Source organism: Eucyclogobius newberryi, unplaced genomic scaffold (genome assembly GCF_026437365.1).
Source record: "Eucyclogobius newberryi isolate DKJ021-1_F unplaced genomic scaffold, fEucNew1.0.hap1 SCAF_2, whole genome shotgun sequence".
Lineage (NCBI taxonomy): Eukaryota > Metazoa > Chordata > Actinopteri > Gobiiformes > Gobiidae > Eucyclogobius > Eucyclogobius newberryi.
This window is the reverse complement of record NW_027315834.1, coordinates 17850672-17866046: the sequence shown is the minus strand read 5'-3', so window position 1 is coordinate 17866046 and position 15375 is coordinate 17850672. Positions and strand designations below refer to the sequence as shown.

Here is a 15375-nt window from a genome sequence, read left to right as displayed (position 1 = left end):
GAACTACTTTATGACTCTGATACAATAACCCAAAAAGAGGATCATCCAAATAAATCCGTTTTAACATGAGTAAAAAGAAGCTACAATTAATATATAGCAGAATGACACGCTTTAGTATTTCAACAATTAGTCTTTGAAGGTACTTATTCAACCCTCCACCACTCAAATCTTATATCAAGCACAAAATTCCTCACTTGTGTAAATAAAATGTACACACGATACTGTACTGAGACCCATAAAATATTGTTCCAGCAATCACATATTGAATGATAAGTCGATATAGCGATTGTGACAGGCCTAATCGTTAGCAATAGGGCTGGGTTCCTTTTAGCTTGATATTGTTCAAGATATGTAACGAAAAACGTGTTTACAGTAGCGGTACGTGAAATGCATTTATCATCGTGTTGAACATCCCTCTGACAGCTGATAAAACTAATAATGCGATTGCCTTGTCGTTACATTCACAGCTGTGTGCACAGGAAGTTAAGAGTCATCCTCAAAAATCAATAACCTTCATCCCCCTCCCTCCCTCTGTTCCTAAACTCTTCATTTGGTGCTGTATTTGCCATGACTATATTTGCTCACAGTTGTTCAGCATGGACAAGGTCGTAAGATAAGTTCCATCACAACTTGAAGGCTATTGTTATTTCCTTTTAATTCATAAAAACAACCAAAACTGCACTTTAGACCTCTACAAACTGAAATTTGAACGATTCTTGCATTGGTTTAGAATATTTCACTACTTCACTCTTTCTCGTTTTTCCTGATTCTGCCCAACGACTCAGTTATTGTGGGCGATCGTTTATCTCTCATCAAACGAACTTTTACTCAACTCAAAGCCTGTCTGTGTGTGTCACTCGCCTGCTGGGCTTGATCCTCGCCGACAAAGCAGAGGTTTTACCGTTTATGTTTTCCTGGGGCTGATGTGAAGCGACAGGAAGAAACTGGAGTCTTTTATAATGAAGCCAGTGCACACATTATAAAGCGTTAACAGCCGCACCATCAGGGTTTAATCACAGGAAATATGCATGGAAATATTCAAGAGAATTCCCACACGCGCCACTCTTGATCCGCTCTTTATTATAGTTTTCATTTACATCATGGCTTCCCTGCTGTGTGGGCTGATTGAGTCTCTGTAGCAACATGCCTATCTGCCCTCTTCTGCTATTTACAGTGTAAAAATGTGTGTTTTCAGTATGAAGTGTTCAGTAATTTTACGTACCTGAGAGCCTAAAAGCTGCTTGATGCAAAACATTGATCAACTTATCAACTACACAGGAATAAATACTGTTTTAGTTAATAGTTGGGCCTATATTTAATTGTACAGCCCAAATCTGATTGTTAAAAATATCAGTCAGATCAATCAAATCAAAATAAGTAAATATATATATATATATATATATATATATATATATATATATGCCATGCTATCTTTGGGCCTGGATGACCCACCAACCCGACCCTTTCCACCTCTCCCCTCACTCCAGAGCTTGAAAACATTTATTTAACCCACGTACACTATTTTTTAGGGGAGCACAAGGGATAATTACCTCATAATGTTCAGCTTTCTAGAGTATTACGACTTAAAAAAAAATCACTCAAGTTAAAGTAAAAAGTAATAACTCCAATAATTACTCAAGTAAGAGTAATTAAGAGTAAACATAATTGGAGGAACTACAGTACCAAGTAACAGTTTGGACGTAAAATGTATTTAGAAATTGGATTTATGAGTTGATGTAATCGGACAACAAAACATTAAATAATGCACATGCAATTACGTCAAACTAAGTATGGTGTCAGAAAAGTACTATGATAAGTTAAATGTCCACCTCTGGAGCTGCTACTTGTATTTTCAGTGCACCTCTGGTATAAATCACTATAAAGACTAATGTGCCACCTTTGGAAAATCAATTATACATCATTAAGATATGTACTTGTAAGACACATCTTTCTTGACTATTAGTGTACTCTGCTTTATTTTTTTCTGCAGGGTTGGCATCTGAGAGCTTGCATAAACCAGAGCAGACAACTATCATGTCAAATATCCTTTCCCAACACATAAACTTTCTTCATCTGTCACTCGTGAAATTACATCAGTTAAAACCTGCAGTAGATCTCACCCTAATGGACGCAGTCGAAAGCTGCCAGCACATCTCCACTTTAAATTCTAGCTTTTACTTCGTCCAATATCTTCTCTGCATCTTTTGGTTTTGTTTATTTACTCAAATGAAATCTTCAGAGCAGATTTTTTAAGCTGATGCTGTGAGCTCTTTGTTATTCCCCTCTCTCACAAACAGAAAAACAGTCATTTGGGCCAGCTCTCCTTCGATCTGTTTTTCCAAAGCTCTGCGTCCATCTCAGTCGCTCAAGCATTCACTTTCCGCCAGCACAGCTTCTGCGTAATCATTTTCACTTCCTTCTTTCACAAAAGTTAGAGAAGAATAACTATAAAACCACTCGCAGCTTGCAGGCTTGGAGATTTGGTAGAAAACAGGATTTGGGGTTTCTCTGGATGAGTAAATATGAAGCACATAAGACACAAAGGATTTAAATTCTCTAAAAGATAGAAAGGTGTGTCGCAAACTAGCAGAGGGCGACATGCCAAGGTTTCAGGTTTCTTGTTTCTAGATCATGATTTTGTTATTGCTTGTTTATTGTTTGTTCATAATTCTTCAATGTTTTGTATTATAGGACAAACTACTGGAACATTTGGTGTAGACATTAGACATTAGAGGTGGAAGAAATAATGTTATGATTGGATTTCAAGTGCTCAAATCTTTGCTATTACCAAAGACACAAAATGCACATAATTCTTGATAGACCACAGCTGGAAGACACAGAAGTATTCCATACAAAAGTGTTTAACATCCTTAAAGTTTAATTAACCAACCATTTATACATTTACAGACGTGTAAATGAACTGGTCGATAAAAGGACTGATCATCTCTGAGCTGGTTGTAAATACGTCGTGCTGCAGCAGCTATTGTGAGAGACTCCATTAAAGGTCTGTGTCAGATGAACCACACTGACTTTGTGATTTGCATTTAAATAGATGTATTGTCTGTTATTGTGGTAAAGAGGTCTTACCACATGATCAGATTTTACTGAGTGAAAATTGAATTTTGCCGCATAGACAGACACTAATGCTGTTGAACTGAATGTCCTACATGAGGATTCAAACGGGGGATTGAACTCACTGTGCTGAACTCACTAAACAGATTAATATGAGCTCTGATTTTGTGAAAAGTTACTGGACTCTTTGGTTTGGTTTGAGAAAGACATTTCATTACATTACATACGCTTGGTGCAGGTGCTGTATGTGTCATTTATCTTTTGTGACGCGATATAGGGTTGGTCAGAGGCAACTGTTGTTGTGATTTTGGGCCTTACAAAAATAAATTGATTTGATTTGATTTGATTATGAACAGTAGAATGTATTTAAAGCCAGTTGGGTGTGTGTTTTTTTGACTGAAACTCCACCTGCACATCTGGACCAGTGGATGACTGATCCCTGGTGCCAAAGCCTCTGTGTGTCCATTTTGATAAGCTCCTTTACTGCCGGAGGAGGTGCACCAACATCCAACTCCATGACTTCAATTCTCTACTCACTGCTATTGGTTACACTGTGCTAGTTGTTAATACAAACAAAAAAGCTACATTAGTTTACATACAGATGGTATATCTATATGTATAAAGTATTTTATTCTTCTAATTGGTGACTCATAAAAACAAAGGAAAACTACAACTCAAGCGTCTCCCTTTGACTAAAGGACAAACCGAGCTGTGTGTCTGTACCTCTGAGGACTGAAGGGCCTGTTAGTAAATGGAGTGTAAACAAAGAAAACGTCCGACAGCTGTGCTGATGGGAATCTGAACAGTGAATGTGCTTTTCAGCAACCTGTTATCACAAAGACACACTATCAAACTGGAGTACATAATGAGTGTGCATAATCCTGCGCTCACCAGGATGCGAGGATGACCTTAACAATGTCTGGGGAGCTGCGCCGTCTGTAAATTAAACCTGAATGTCGACTGAGAGAAGCCTCATCATGACGCAGACACAGAGCTGGGGTTCATGTGGACCACATATTACTGCCTTAAACCGTTAAAACAATCAACTCTGGCTGTTAACATCTGACCACATGCTCAAGCTGCTCTTCGGGATTCATGGGTTTCAGCTTCCTGTCATTCTGAAACTCAAGGATAGAGAGAAAACTACTGCTGCTAACTTTAAAATATGTACTTGTTTAAAATGTATAGTGTTCTCCTCAAGACTTTCAAGTCACTTATAAACACATGTTTCCTCATGTTTCTTCCTCGGGTCTTTATGCTATGTTTAGACACAAGTGTGTCTTAGAGTAAAATGCAGACTGCATTAACTTAGTCTGGTGTGTTTGTCAAAACTGATTTAAGCTCATGAAGACCTGAACAAGAGCGACTGAAGAACCAATCCCAATGTGGACTGTGGTAAAAGAGACTATCACACATTCTATATGACTTTAGGGTTTGCACATTACACAAAGAGCTCTCTGTGTCAATGCACAAGTTTGCTGATTAATTGTAAAACACCACTTTTCTCTATTCTCTGTGTAAGATGGAGCTGTCAGGAGGAGTCACACTCTGGTTTATGGCAGATACAAGCATCGCTCTAAGCAAGTATTTTTATTTCAAGCAACAAAAAACACATTTCATACGTCAATACGAACGTGTCACACAATTAGAGAAAGCTTTTTTCTGTCCTGGGTGTTTTCTTTAGTGCCTGTTGTACATTATGTCGGGGTCTGACGTCCACTGCAAACAGACCTTTGTTCCATCAGCCCCTCTAAAAGCTGTGTCTAGTGTGCTGTAACTTAACACCACGAGTGTCAGGAAAAGTACTCATCTGTCAGTGTGGCTTAGCCCTCTGGACCTGAGGTGATGGGGCCACCTCAGTTGGAAGCTCTGTGCGTGATGCAAGTGCAAAACAGCTTGTTTAGAAAAGTCTTAAACAAAGCCCAACCCTGTGCACCTGCTGCTCTGTTGTTTGGATAAATCTGTGTTACAGAAGAAGGAGGAAGTCATGGCTGCACAATATTGGAAAAAACAAACAATTTAGGGCTGCACAATATGCCCCAAATTCGTTTTGTCACAATTGTTTTTGAATATCAACATTTTCTCCCTTTTTAATGGGAAAAATGGCAATATAAAGGTATTGGATTATTGTATAACTTTTTGCTATTTATATTTTAGTCTTCTCTCAAATACAAATGGTCTTTGATGTGTTCAAATATTCTCCTAAAACAAAACTCTGAAAGTCAAATTCAAAATAGAAGACGTATGTAATTTGCTGTTCTAAAGTTCTTATAAAGTATATAACATTGTCAGTACAAATACTGTGATACATTTGTGTATATTGAGCCTCTGTGTGATGATGATTTTGTAAATTGCTGTGAAAATCACATTTTGGGTTAGATGTGATAAACAGGGAATCCTCTTGAGCCACCTGCTTTATTTTGTGTCCAAATTGTTAATGCATGAGAAGAATAGGCTCCTAATCCATCTGCAGCAGTACAACATGTCTGTCTGTGGTACCTGCTGACTCCTCTCATTCAAGTTTGTGTGAGCTCTCTGCAGGAGGGGCCCCTCTGGGCTCCTCTGCTGCAAGGGCTTTCAATGTCTGACCTTTGAGACAATCAGAGGTGGTCCGCTCTGAACAACTACTGAATGGACTGTGCTGGCCCCCGGGCACCACTACTCGGCCGCCCGTGGAGAACATTGATTACATGAAACAATGGGGTCCTCCAGAATCACAGATTTTATTCTATTTTTTAAATAACTACACTTTGTCTAGTCTGGTCTAATTATAATAAATTAGCTTTCACAAAAGCAATTCCATGATCAGCATTCAAAAGATTTATATTTTCTATTTGCTTCAACCGTTATTACTCAACCTCTAAATCTCAACATTTCTTTGGTTGAAAAGTATGAACAATGCAGTAAATGTGAGTTTGTATTAGACCTTTGCAAAGGTGTCTGGGGTCAACTCTAAATGTCAAAATGTGACACTGGGGCCTACCAATAACTGAATTTATTTTTTCCTCAAGCACACATTATTGACCGAACGTTAATGTGCTCCTTTCACAACAATCCTTTACATTTTCACTCTCCTACTGCAAAATAGAGTTAATCAGCAGTGCAAATGACAAGTAAAATTGTATTTCTCTTGGCATTTGCGGTTGTTTCTAAAACTTTCTCACGAAAATACATTCTCTGTCCAATTACAGAATCCTGCGTAGCTAGTCAAGTCTGCAAAAGCGTTCAAACTGTGAGCTGCGTTACTTGGACCAAAATCACACAGTGCCTGCTGCTGTTAGAGCGTAAGAAATCCCTCTCGTCTGTCATCCGTCTCCACGCCCACAAAGCCAGTGCACCGAGCATATGTGGAGATATGGAGCGATACAGGGCCCACTATAAAATATTTAGAGTGGCTCTGTTTAGTTGTGTGGGGTGAAGCGGAGGGGCGCTGACTTATCTGTGCTTTGGAAGATGTATTTTTCTTTTCCAGCCTAAAGAGGCGGAGGCAGTGGACATGTGGGGGAGGGGAGTGTGTGGTTGGTGTGAGGCCAGTCTGCCGACTGTAGCAGCTCTGAGCCCCTGAACTAAAGTGATCTGCTGCCAGTCCTGTTCTGTTCACATTAGAGCCTAAAGCTTAAAACAACTGTGTGTCCTGTTCCAATGACTCTGAATATTCTGTGAAAACTGATGCAGTGCAGTGGGACTTACATCAGTTGGTTGGTTGTTGTTAAGTCATTACAAGTCAGGTGAAATACCTTTTATTATTTTCAGCGCAATAATATTGAATGTCTATTTTATTCATTTACTTAAAAAAGGGGACCAATGTATAGTAATGAACATTTAAACAAATGCAAATATACCACATTATAGCCTCAGAATAATTTCCATTTTTTAAGCGTATTCTTTTTACATTTACATATTTATTACTGTAATATCTTCTAATATTTTATTGCAATTTTTTTTGCAAGCCTTTCTGGTTATGTACAGCCCTTTTTGTATGTTTTTCTATAAAAATACGACTGCATTTTTACATACAGCTCGTTTAATGTGACAATCAATGCCGAACACAATAGCTCTCTTGTTAAAATCATAATTTTGAATATGCTGCTGCAGAAGATAGTTTTAACTGCATTCAGAGCTGGGATTAACCAGGAGGATATTCATGGTGCCAAAAACAATTCTCTTTGTGCTACGGTCATTTCTGAGTTGTCCATCTCTGTCCATCTTTACCATTACGAGTCACTTTACTGCACATCAAGATGAGCTGTAGCATTTTTAGCAGGCGTTAAGCCTCATAGTTCTGCTCCTCACTCCTCTTTTGTCTCCTCACAGAAGCTGGCTGTCCGAACCTGTCCTGTCGGGACGACCAAGCCGCTGTCCCTCATCAAGACCCCCGGCCAGGGCATTGCCATCTCTGTGGTGCCAGCCAAAGCCCCTGTCTCTATGGTTACAGCACACATAAAGGGACAAAAAGTGCCAAGTTCTGAATCACTGCAGACATCCCCCATCAACCTCCAAACCAGTAGCCGAGTGGTGGCTGCAAGTGTCCACTCGTTGAGCAGCAGGAGAGCCACAGTGCTGCCTCCATCTCAGGTAAATTACACAGCAAGTGTCAGGATCATGCTGCTGCATCCTCTCATATATTTGTAGTTATACTCAATATATTACATTTGACTTAATTGTTCATTGTTTTATGTCGCACCGAATCACCAAGACAAGCTCCTATGTTTGTGAATTCTGTTCATTGACAATGACAATAAACCCTTTCTGATTCTGATTCTGATTCTGATTCTGATTCTGACATTCACACATGGCTGTATCCAGTTTCTATTGCAGTGGTTTAAATTGTTTCTATGGCAACAGCAAGGTTACGTAAAAGATTCACATCTACGTACAAAACAATTTCTTTAATATACTATTTCCATTTTAACTTCTTAAAAAAAAAAACTCTGCTTATTGTCCTTGTGTTTCCAATGTTCCATTGACAGTGTGAATTATAATAATCCAGAGTGAGGGTGAAATCTCGTCCTTCAGTGCTAATAGTACTATTACCTCACAGTGTTTTTAATGTTGCTGTCTAAACAGAGGAATGACCTTCTACCTGAAGGTCATAGTATAATGTTGAGTTGATGTTACGACCAGATGTTTCTCCAGTTAAGTGACAGAACAGAATTTCCTTTGTTTTTTAAACATTAAGAACCATTTGAGCTGGTAGCTTGTTAAAGAAGCTTGTTAGGATTCAGGCCACAGCGCAGCAGCTCCACTCTGTATTCAGTACCACAGGCTGAAGCAGCCTGGGCTCGGCCTGGCAGCCTCCACACTCCTGCAGTAATTGCACATCCCCTCAAAGAGAGATGGGCCGGGCTTCGGGCCTGAGGCTCCAGTTTTATGATCACACTGTCTATTAGCCCCACTGTCTGTCCATCACCTTCAAAGCTTTGGTAACTCAAGATTGCATACTGATTAAAATCATTATTATATATGATGTGTTTGCTAAAGTCTGCTTTGGTTGGTCACAGAGGTGATGGGTCAGAGCAGACAGCTGTGGGTTTTATGCACCTATAAGCAGTCCACAACACCACTTAAACACCTCCTGCCATCCACACTTACAATGTTTCAACCTATCATAGAACAAACAGCAAGGCTCATTGAAGAACAGGCGGGAGGGACGTCCCACAGAAGATCTGGCCACTGATTTCTGAAGATCAATAATGATAGGCTGCTCTGCATGAGTGTACACAGCATTGTTTCACTCAACTCAGGACCACTTTCATTCTGTCATCTTATTCACTGCCAGATTTCATTTAGTCCAATACCAAATTTTACTGTACGTGTTAAAAGGTTTACTGTTGTGACACATCAGAGAATTCTGGAATCAAGTGGCTCCTTGTTGTGGCAGCTCGGAACTTCCTCTCATTTAGAAAACTAGTTACTTCACATACAGTATAAGCATTTGAGCACTGATGAGGTTTTTAATTTGGGATGGAGACTTCAATGTCTTTGTTTAATAAAGGCAAATCATATGGTTGATTGTTTAAAGTTTATTAGTATTTCAGAGTGTGGACTTGCTCACGGTCAACTGTTTCTATGTACACCATATTCATGTTGACCATTACATTTGAATTCCTGTAAGCTAAATGATTATGTTATGTGTTATTGTCTTATATATCAAGACTGGACATGTAAAGCAAAAGGACACTGAAGACAAAAGTCAATATAATCAATACAAATGTATGTTAATGTGTAGTTACTCTGTTGCATCTAAAACATCTAAAAAGTTGCATACAAACGAGACTCAGCTGAACTGTGCTTAAGTGGAGCAAAGTAGACGCCCTCCGATGACTTCAATCGGAACTACATGCTTTTAACTGATGTTTACACTTCTCAAACATGCTGGAAGGTTACAATAATGAATAACATAATTAAGATTTAAAATACTCTCAAACCTCTCACAAATAATGACTTAAAAGACTTGTAGGGTTTGGTTAGTGCTCTTGTACACACTTAAAAGCTTAAATGTTTTAGCTCGTCTTGCATCAAGCCACTTGGGTTGGGTCAGCTTTAGCAGTTGTAGCAGCAGATGTAAATGTTTTGTTGGACATGCGTGGCCCAGGTCGCTCTTGGTTTGAGTTCCCTCTGGATGACACAATGACACCCTGATTTATCAGTGCTGCTTTACAGACTTATGAACCAGGAGATGGAGTCTGTCATCTGTCTTAGCTACGCTTCACTTAGCTCTTAGAAAAGAAAATTATAAAACAGGAAATGTCTCTTCCAAGGTTGTGCTTAGAAAATGGGTAGCAGCCTCCCTTCACGAAGGTGCTTAGCTTTGTAGAAAAGAGGCAACAATTACAAAAATGAAAGCCTTGCACTGCAAGAATTTTCATCTCTGCAGTTGCCATAGGAACAGGCCTTGGCCGCCTCCTCCCCCTCCTGTGCAGCCTGTTCTGCAGCACAATACAAAGCAAGGAAGAGATTCTCACTGAACAAGAACGGGGGGAGGGTGTGGAGAAGGTGAAAAGTTTCCTATTTTCTCCCTTTTCTTGGAAACAGGCAGGAAATAGGAAATGCCAAAGATGTGTGCACAAATCACATTTACTGGGCCACAGTAGATTTATCATGAGCATCTTCTAAACAAGTTTAACTATATCTTTAAGTATTGATTAAAGTGAGATCTATGAATGTCACTGAATGTCAGTTCTGATCACAGCTTCTAAGAAGCTGCTCCTTAGCAACATGTTGTCCCATATTTATTCCGTCTACGAAAAGTCTGAGGAATAAAGTCTGGCGGTAATGCAACAATTGGATGCCAACCGCCATAAAACAACAACAACAACAACAACAACAGACTGACGCTGGGGTCCTTGTTAGTCCAACTCCGGAGCAAAGCTCTGCTGCTGTTTGCCCACTTAATGCTGAGGAACAATGGAAGAGAGGCATTTTTATGACTAACAAGAGGAGAAAGTATTCTGTGGCAGAGCAATCATTTAATGAGCTGGCTAAGTTTAGAATGTAAACAGTAGTTGAAGTCACCTTTATTTAGCTTACCATATTCTTGCGGAAGTATCTTTTTATTCATGACAAAAAGAAAACAAAGAAAAGAAACTATGCATTTAATTATATATTGTCGTTTTTTTTTAACTTAAATGAGTTGTTCAAATATGTTTCCAGTTATACTTAAACCATGTTTTAATTGTTATATGTTATATTTGGGCCATGTAAAAGTTGTGTTAACATGTTTGGCGACTGTTTGTGTGCAGATGTTGGGGACTCTCACTGCTGTGCCTATCAAGGTGCCTCAAGTTAGCTCTTTACATCGGCTGGCAGGACAAGCCACAGTGTTACCTCAGGTAAATTACACTTGTATACATATGTTTGTATACATACCGTACGTACGTACGTACGTAAATACATACATGTATGTATGTATGTATGTATGTATGTATGTATTGACAAATATATGTATGTATAATATATATAATATTGAACAGATGAATTACAGATGTGTATTTATTTTAGCTGTGTAAGCACATGTATCAAACACTAGGTGGCAGCACATGCAAAAGGAAACTTCTGTGATTCTACACTAAATGTATAATGTATTTGATTAGTTCGGAATGCTTGCTCTATAATTTTATGCTTACTCATTAGTAAATATGAGTAAGCATACTTACTAATGAGTAAGTATGCTTACTCATTAGTAAGTATGAGTAAGCATACTTACTAATGAGTAAGTATGCTTACTCATTAGTAAGCATACTTACTCACAGCTATTGGTAGCTGTAATTTTGTGTGTTGTGTTAATTCTGGCCTTCATGTTCATGTTGCTCTTAAAGGTCAGGCCAAAGACCCAGATCCCAGACAGCCTTCCTCACAGTGGTCCCTGCCAGGAGCTGCAGCTGCTCAGTCTGCAGAAGGCCACAGCAGTGGTCAGTCCCAAAAGCCAGGGCCCTACACTCCCCACCGCTAACAGCACGCTGAGCCCAGACCAGCAGCCAGAGAGGCAGGGGGCCGCCTCCCCCCCTCGGCCCTTGGTCCACAGCCTCACTGAGGCACTAGAGTCCAGCAGTCCTGTCCAGCATGCGTCAACAAGTCCTGGTGTAGCATACGCCATCATAGCTACATCTCCTCCAGCCACCAATGGAGTGTCAGCCGTCAGTGAGGCCATCAAAGTACAACCAATGATCTTCAGCACTGAAAACAAGGTGGGTGTCCACTGCTAATTGTCAGAAAACAGTTGATTTCACAGTTTACAAATCATTAACTGTCACCGACATGACAATTTGTGTAACTACAGTGAAGAATTAGGAAAGACAACCCTACAGATTAGAATTTGTGAAAATGTTATGTTAACAAAATAAAAATATTATTATCATTTATTTTTTATTCAGGTCATAATAATCCAGCCGCAGGTACTCAACAGCAACAAGGATTCCCCCGAAGGTCAGGTTGATGTTCCCTCACAGGACGATCTACCCTCGCCCACATCCCCTTCCTCAAAGCAAGATGAGGATCCTGAAGTAAGAATTATTCTGTAGCATTATTACAGTAAAGATTCAGTGTTTGAAAAGTTATGTCAGTCAATGCGTTGGAATTATTTAAATATGAACTTGTTTTACAGAAAATTGCCTTCATGGTGGCTCTTGGCCTTGTTACCACTGATCACCTGGAAGGTAAAAAACAACAACATTATTTTGTATAAATCATAAATCATATTTAGTTATAACATTTACTGTCATGTGCCAGTTGTATTTTCATCTTCATTCATTGTTTTGCAGAAATCCAGTTGAAGAGGCAAGAGAGAAAGAGACGAAGCACAGCAAACCCAGCCTACAGTGGCATGTTTGAACCCGAGGTCAGACTTATTCTTGTTATTTACATTGGCGAGACAAACTTCTGCTGTGATCTGACTTTAAATGTATATGATTGCAGCGTAAACGCCTGGCATCCCATTATCTGAACAGCTCACTCTACTTGACAGCACGAGGTAAAACAGTAAACTGTGGCATCAGCTTTTTGTTGCTTTTGTCGGTCCCTCGTCTGTGCATTAGTTTGAACCTATGTCAATCAAAAATAACTCATGCAACATTATACATGATAAACCTACCTGTTGCATGGCTCCCCTTGTAATCCATCTGTGTGTTACTAACCTCTGCTTTGCTTCCGTCCACACGCTAGACTCTGAGGACTTCTGCTGGAAGGTACGTCACGTTACTGACAAAAACATGACTGAATAACAAACACATCAAACTCTGTGTTTTATGTCAATGTTTCTAAAACCATTGAAATGCCAAACCCACACACAGCTTGTTCTGTTTATTTATTAAGGTCCTTTGTGTTGCAGGATGACTTGGAGCATGATGAAATCTGTGCTGTCTGTAAAGAAGATGGTGAGATGCAGCCCTGCCATAACTGCCCCCGAGTATTTCATCCCAACTGTCTCCACCCTTCGCTCAAAACCCCTCCAAGAGGCCCCTGGTACTGCCCCAAGTGCCAAAAGAAGGTACCAGATCATTTCATGTGTGCTTACTAACCAACATGGAACAATCTTTGAATTACTATTTATCGACAAACGTCAAATATTCAATTGATAACAGTTGGTTGAGTGAACAATACTACAACTTCAGTTTTAGGGGCTGCAGAACATTTTTTCCATGTAATCCAGAATATAATGTCTTTACTGCAGGTGCTGAACAAAGAAAACTTATCGTGGCCACAAAACTTTGTTCAGTCGTACGTCACACACAAAACAGGTGAGTAATGTCTCCTAATAAAAGGTGAGTTCCCGGAGACATCAGCATTCTCACTGGTCTGTATTTGGATGCTCTTGCAGTGAGGCAGGAGGAGAAGAGGCGGCTAATGAGGAGGAACAATGAGCTGAAGAATGAGTGCGCTCATCTGGAGGAGGAAGACAAGAACCTCAACAAGACGCTTGAAGTAAGACCCCCGTGGAGAGCTGGCTGTGCTTTTGATTAAGTCGTGTTAGAACGGTTCATCACTAAAAGATGTCTGTGTTTCAGCAATGCATGGACATGAGGGAGAAGCTTCTGAAGCAGCAGAGGGACACTCGGGCTTCTCTGGACCGGATCAAGTCTCTCCTCAGACTCATTCAGCGTGACCAGGTCATCCAGGTCACCATGACGACCACCACCACCATCGCCGCCTCGCTGCTGTCCCAGGCATGGATGAAACCCACCAGCACCGCCATGCCCAGCCCTTTGGCCACGCCCATCCAGAAGAGCCACGCTCAGAGCCAGGACAACAACTAGCCCACGCTGAGGAGCAACTTTGGATTTAAAAAAGCGACAAAAACTTGAGAGGAGCTTGGATTTGAAGTATTTTTTAAAACCGTCACCTACAGTGCTTATGAGATTTCTTTTTTAAGTTATTTTGTATTTATTAATGTCCTTGGCCTTAATGTAATTAATACCAGAAGATAGATTTGAACGCTGCAGCAGAGATCTAGAGAGGCTTCTGTGCGGCCTAAAGATATGTCCCTTTTTTTAAACACAAGTCTAATTACTGTTACTGTTGCATATAGTGAGAGAGAACATTAGAGTTAGTTATAGTGCCAGAAACAAAGGAGCAATGAAGGACTGTACAGTGCTATATTCAAGTAGATGTTCTCATTCTCTTATTCTCTTATGAAAGTTTTTGCCATACACGTTCAGGAGTTCATTGTGTTTATAAATGCATATGAGCCTTCAAACAAAACAGAGAAATAACTTTTTTCAGTATTAAATATAGTTAAAGAAAAGTATTTAAGAGACTACATAATTTAGCATTTCTAGTGAAGATGTTTGCGTTTTCACGCTTGCCTGTTGATACTAATGTTTGGAGTATTCAAGGCGATCTCTGTACATATGTTTTAGTACATCGTCATCAGGTTTTGTTTCAGTGATTTTTTTCAGTGAGAGTCCCTGTTGGGCCGGTTTGCTGGACACAAAACACAAACAATAATAGGAAGTACCGACAAAGAAACAAGAAAGAAGGGCAACATAACTGATAAATACTTTACCAATCAAAGTAGCCGGGTATTGTATTTAACACCTACTCAATTGCTGCCGATGTTGAGCCAGTGACACAAATGTGCTTTTGTAACACTAAACCAACTTTTCAATTTATAGATAGGTCTGACTCTAAAATCTCTTCTTTGTCATAATGCCAAATTCCTATTGTTTGTGCAGAGAAAGGAGCAGTCACCAGCAGGGATGAACAAAACCTTTGTCCACTCAATACAAACGTGCATAACTCCCGTCCTCCTTAAACCATCATCAAATATGCCAAAAACCTTTCCGTTTTCTGGAGTCATCGTACATCAATACATACAGTGCTTTTTCCTTTCCCTGCCTTTTCTATTTGAAGCGTTTTGTACTTTTTGTGTTTTATGAGCGTTGACATGCTTGTTACAGATCAACACTGCCTCAAGTGCAAACCCGAACTGCAGCGGTTTGCCTTTGATTCTTTCATAACGTGAATCAAAATGTGACAAACTCGTCAAACGACGACATTTTGGCTTTTGATGGATGTACGTGGCAGAGGCGGTTACTTTTTGTGTCGCCTTTGTGTCGTACTCATCCATGTCTTGCTAGTCTTCCTTAGTCCAGCAGCATTTTTTGTGATTTGTATTTCATTTTTCTACACCAGATGTATCAGACAAATGCACAAACATAAAAATACACTTTATAATTAAGTTGAGAGAAAATGCCTTTATGGGAAATCACTAGATGTAATTTATTTCTGTTTACATAATTTCTTTTATATATTTTTGAACAATGTGCAGCTTACAAGATCCTTCATCCATGGCTTTAAAATGAGAGA

The 15375-nt window shown here is 39.6% G+C and overlaps 1 protein-coding gene across 2 annotated transcripts in view; it reads left to right on the top strand.

Moving 5' to 3' along the window:
* The window catches only part of phf21b (PHD finger protein 21B), a 40461-nt gene extending 25086 nt beyond the window's left edge, over positions 1-15375 (top strand). For both annotated transcript variants that reach the window (XM_072453917.1, XM_072453916.1), the window contains 12 exons: positions 7387-7647; positions 10815-10904; positions 11391-11759; positions 11946-12074; positions 12176-12227; positions 12333-12409; positions 12487-12541; positions 12733-12755; positions 12899-13057; positions 13241-13307; positions 13388-13491; positions 13575-15375. In XM_072453917.1, coding sequence (XP_072310018.1) covers positions 7387-7647; positions 10815-10904; positions 11391-11759; positions 11946-12074; positions 12176-12227; positions 12333-12409; positions 12487-12541; positions 12733-12755; positions 12899-13057; positions 13241-13307; positions 13388-13491; positions 13575-13823 — 1635 coding nt within the window. In that variant the 3' untranslated portion in view covers positions 13824-15375. The remainder of the gene's footprint in view (positions 1-7386; positions 7648-10814; positions 10905-11390; positions 11760-11945; positions 12075-12175; positions 12228-12332; positions 12410-12486; positions 12542-12732; positions 12756-12898; positions 13058-13240; positions 13308-13387; positions 13492-13574) is intronic.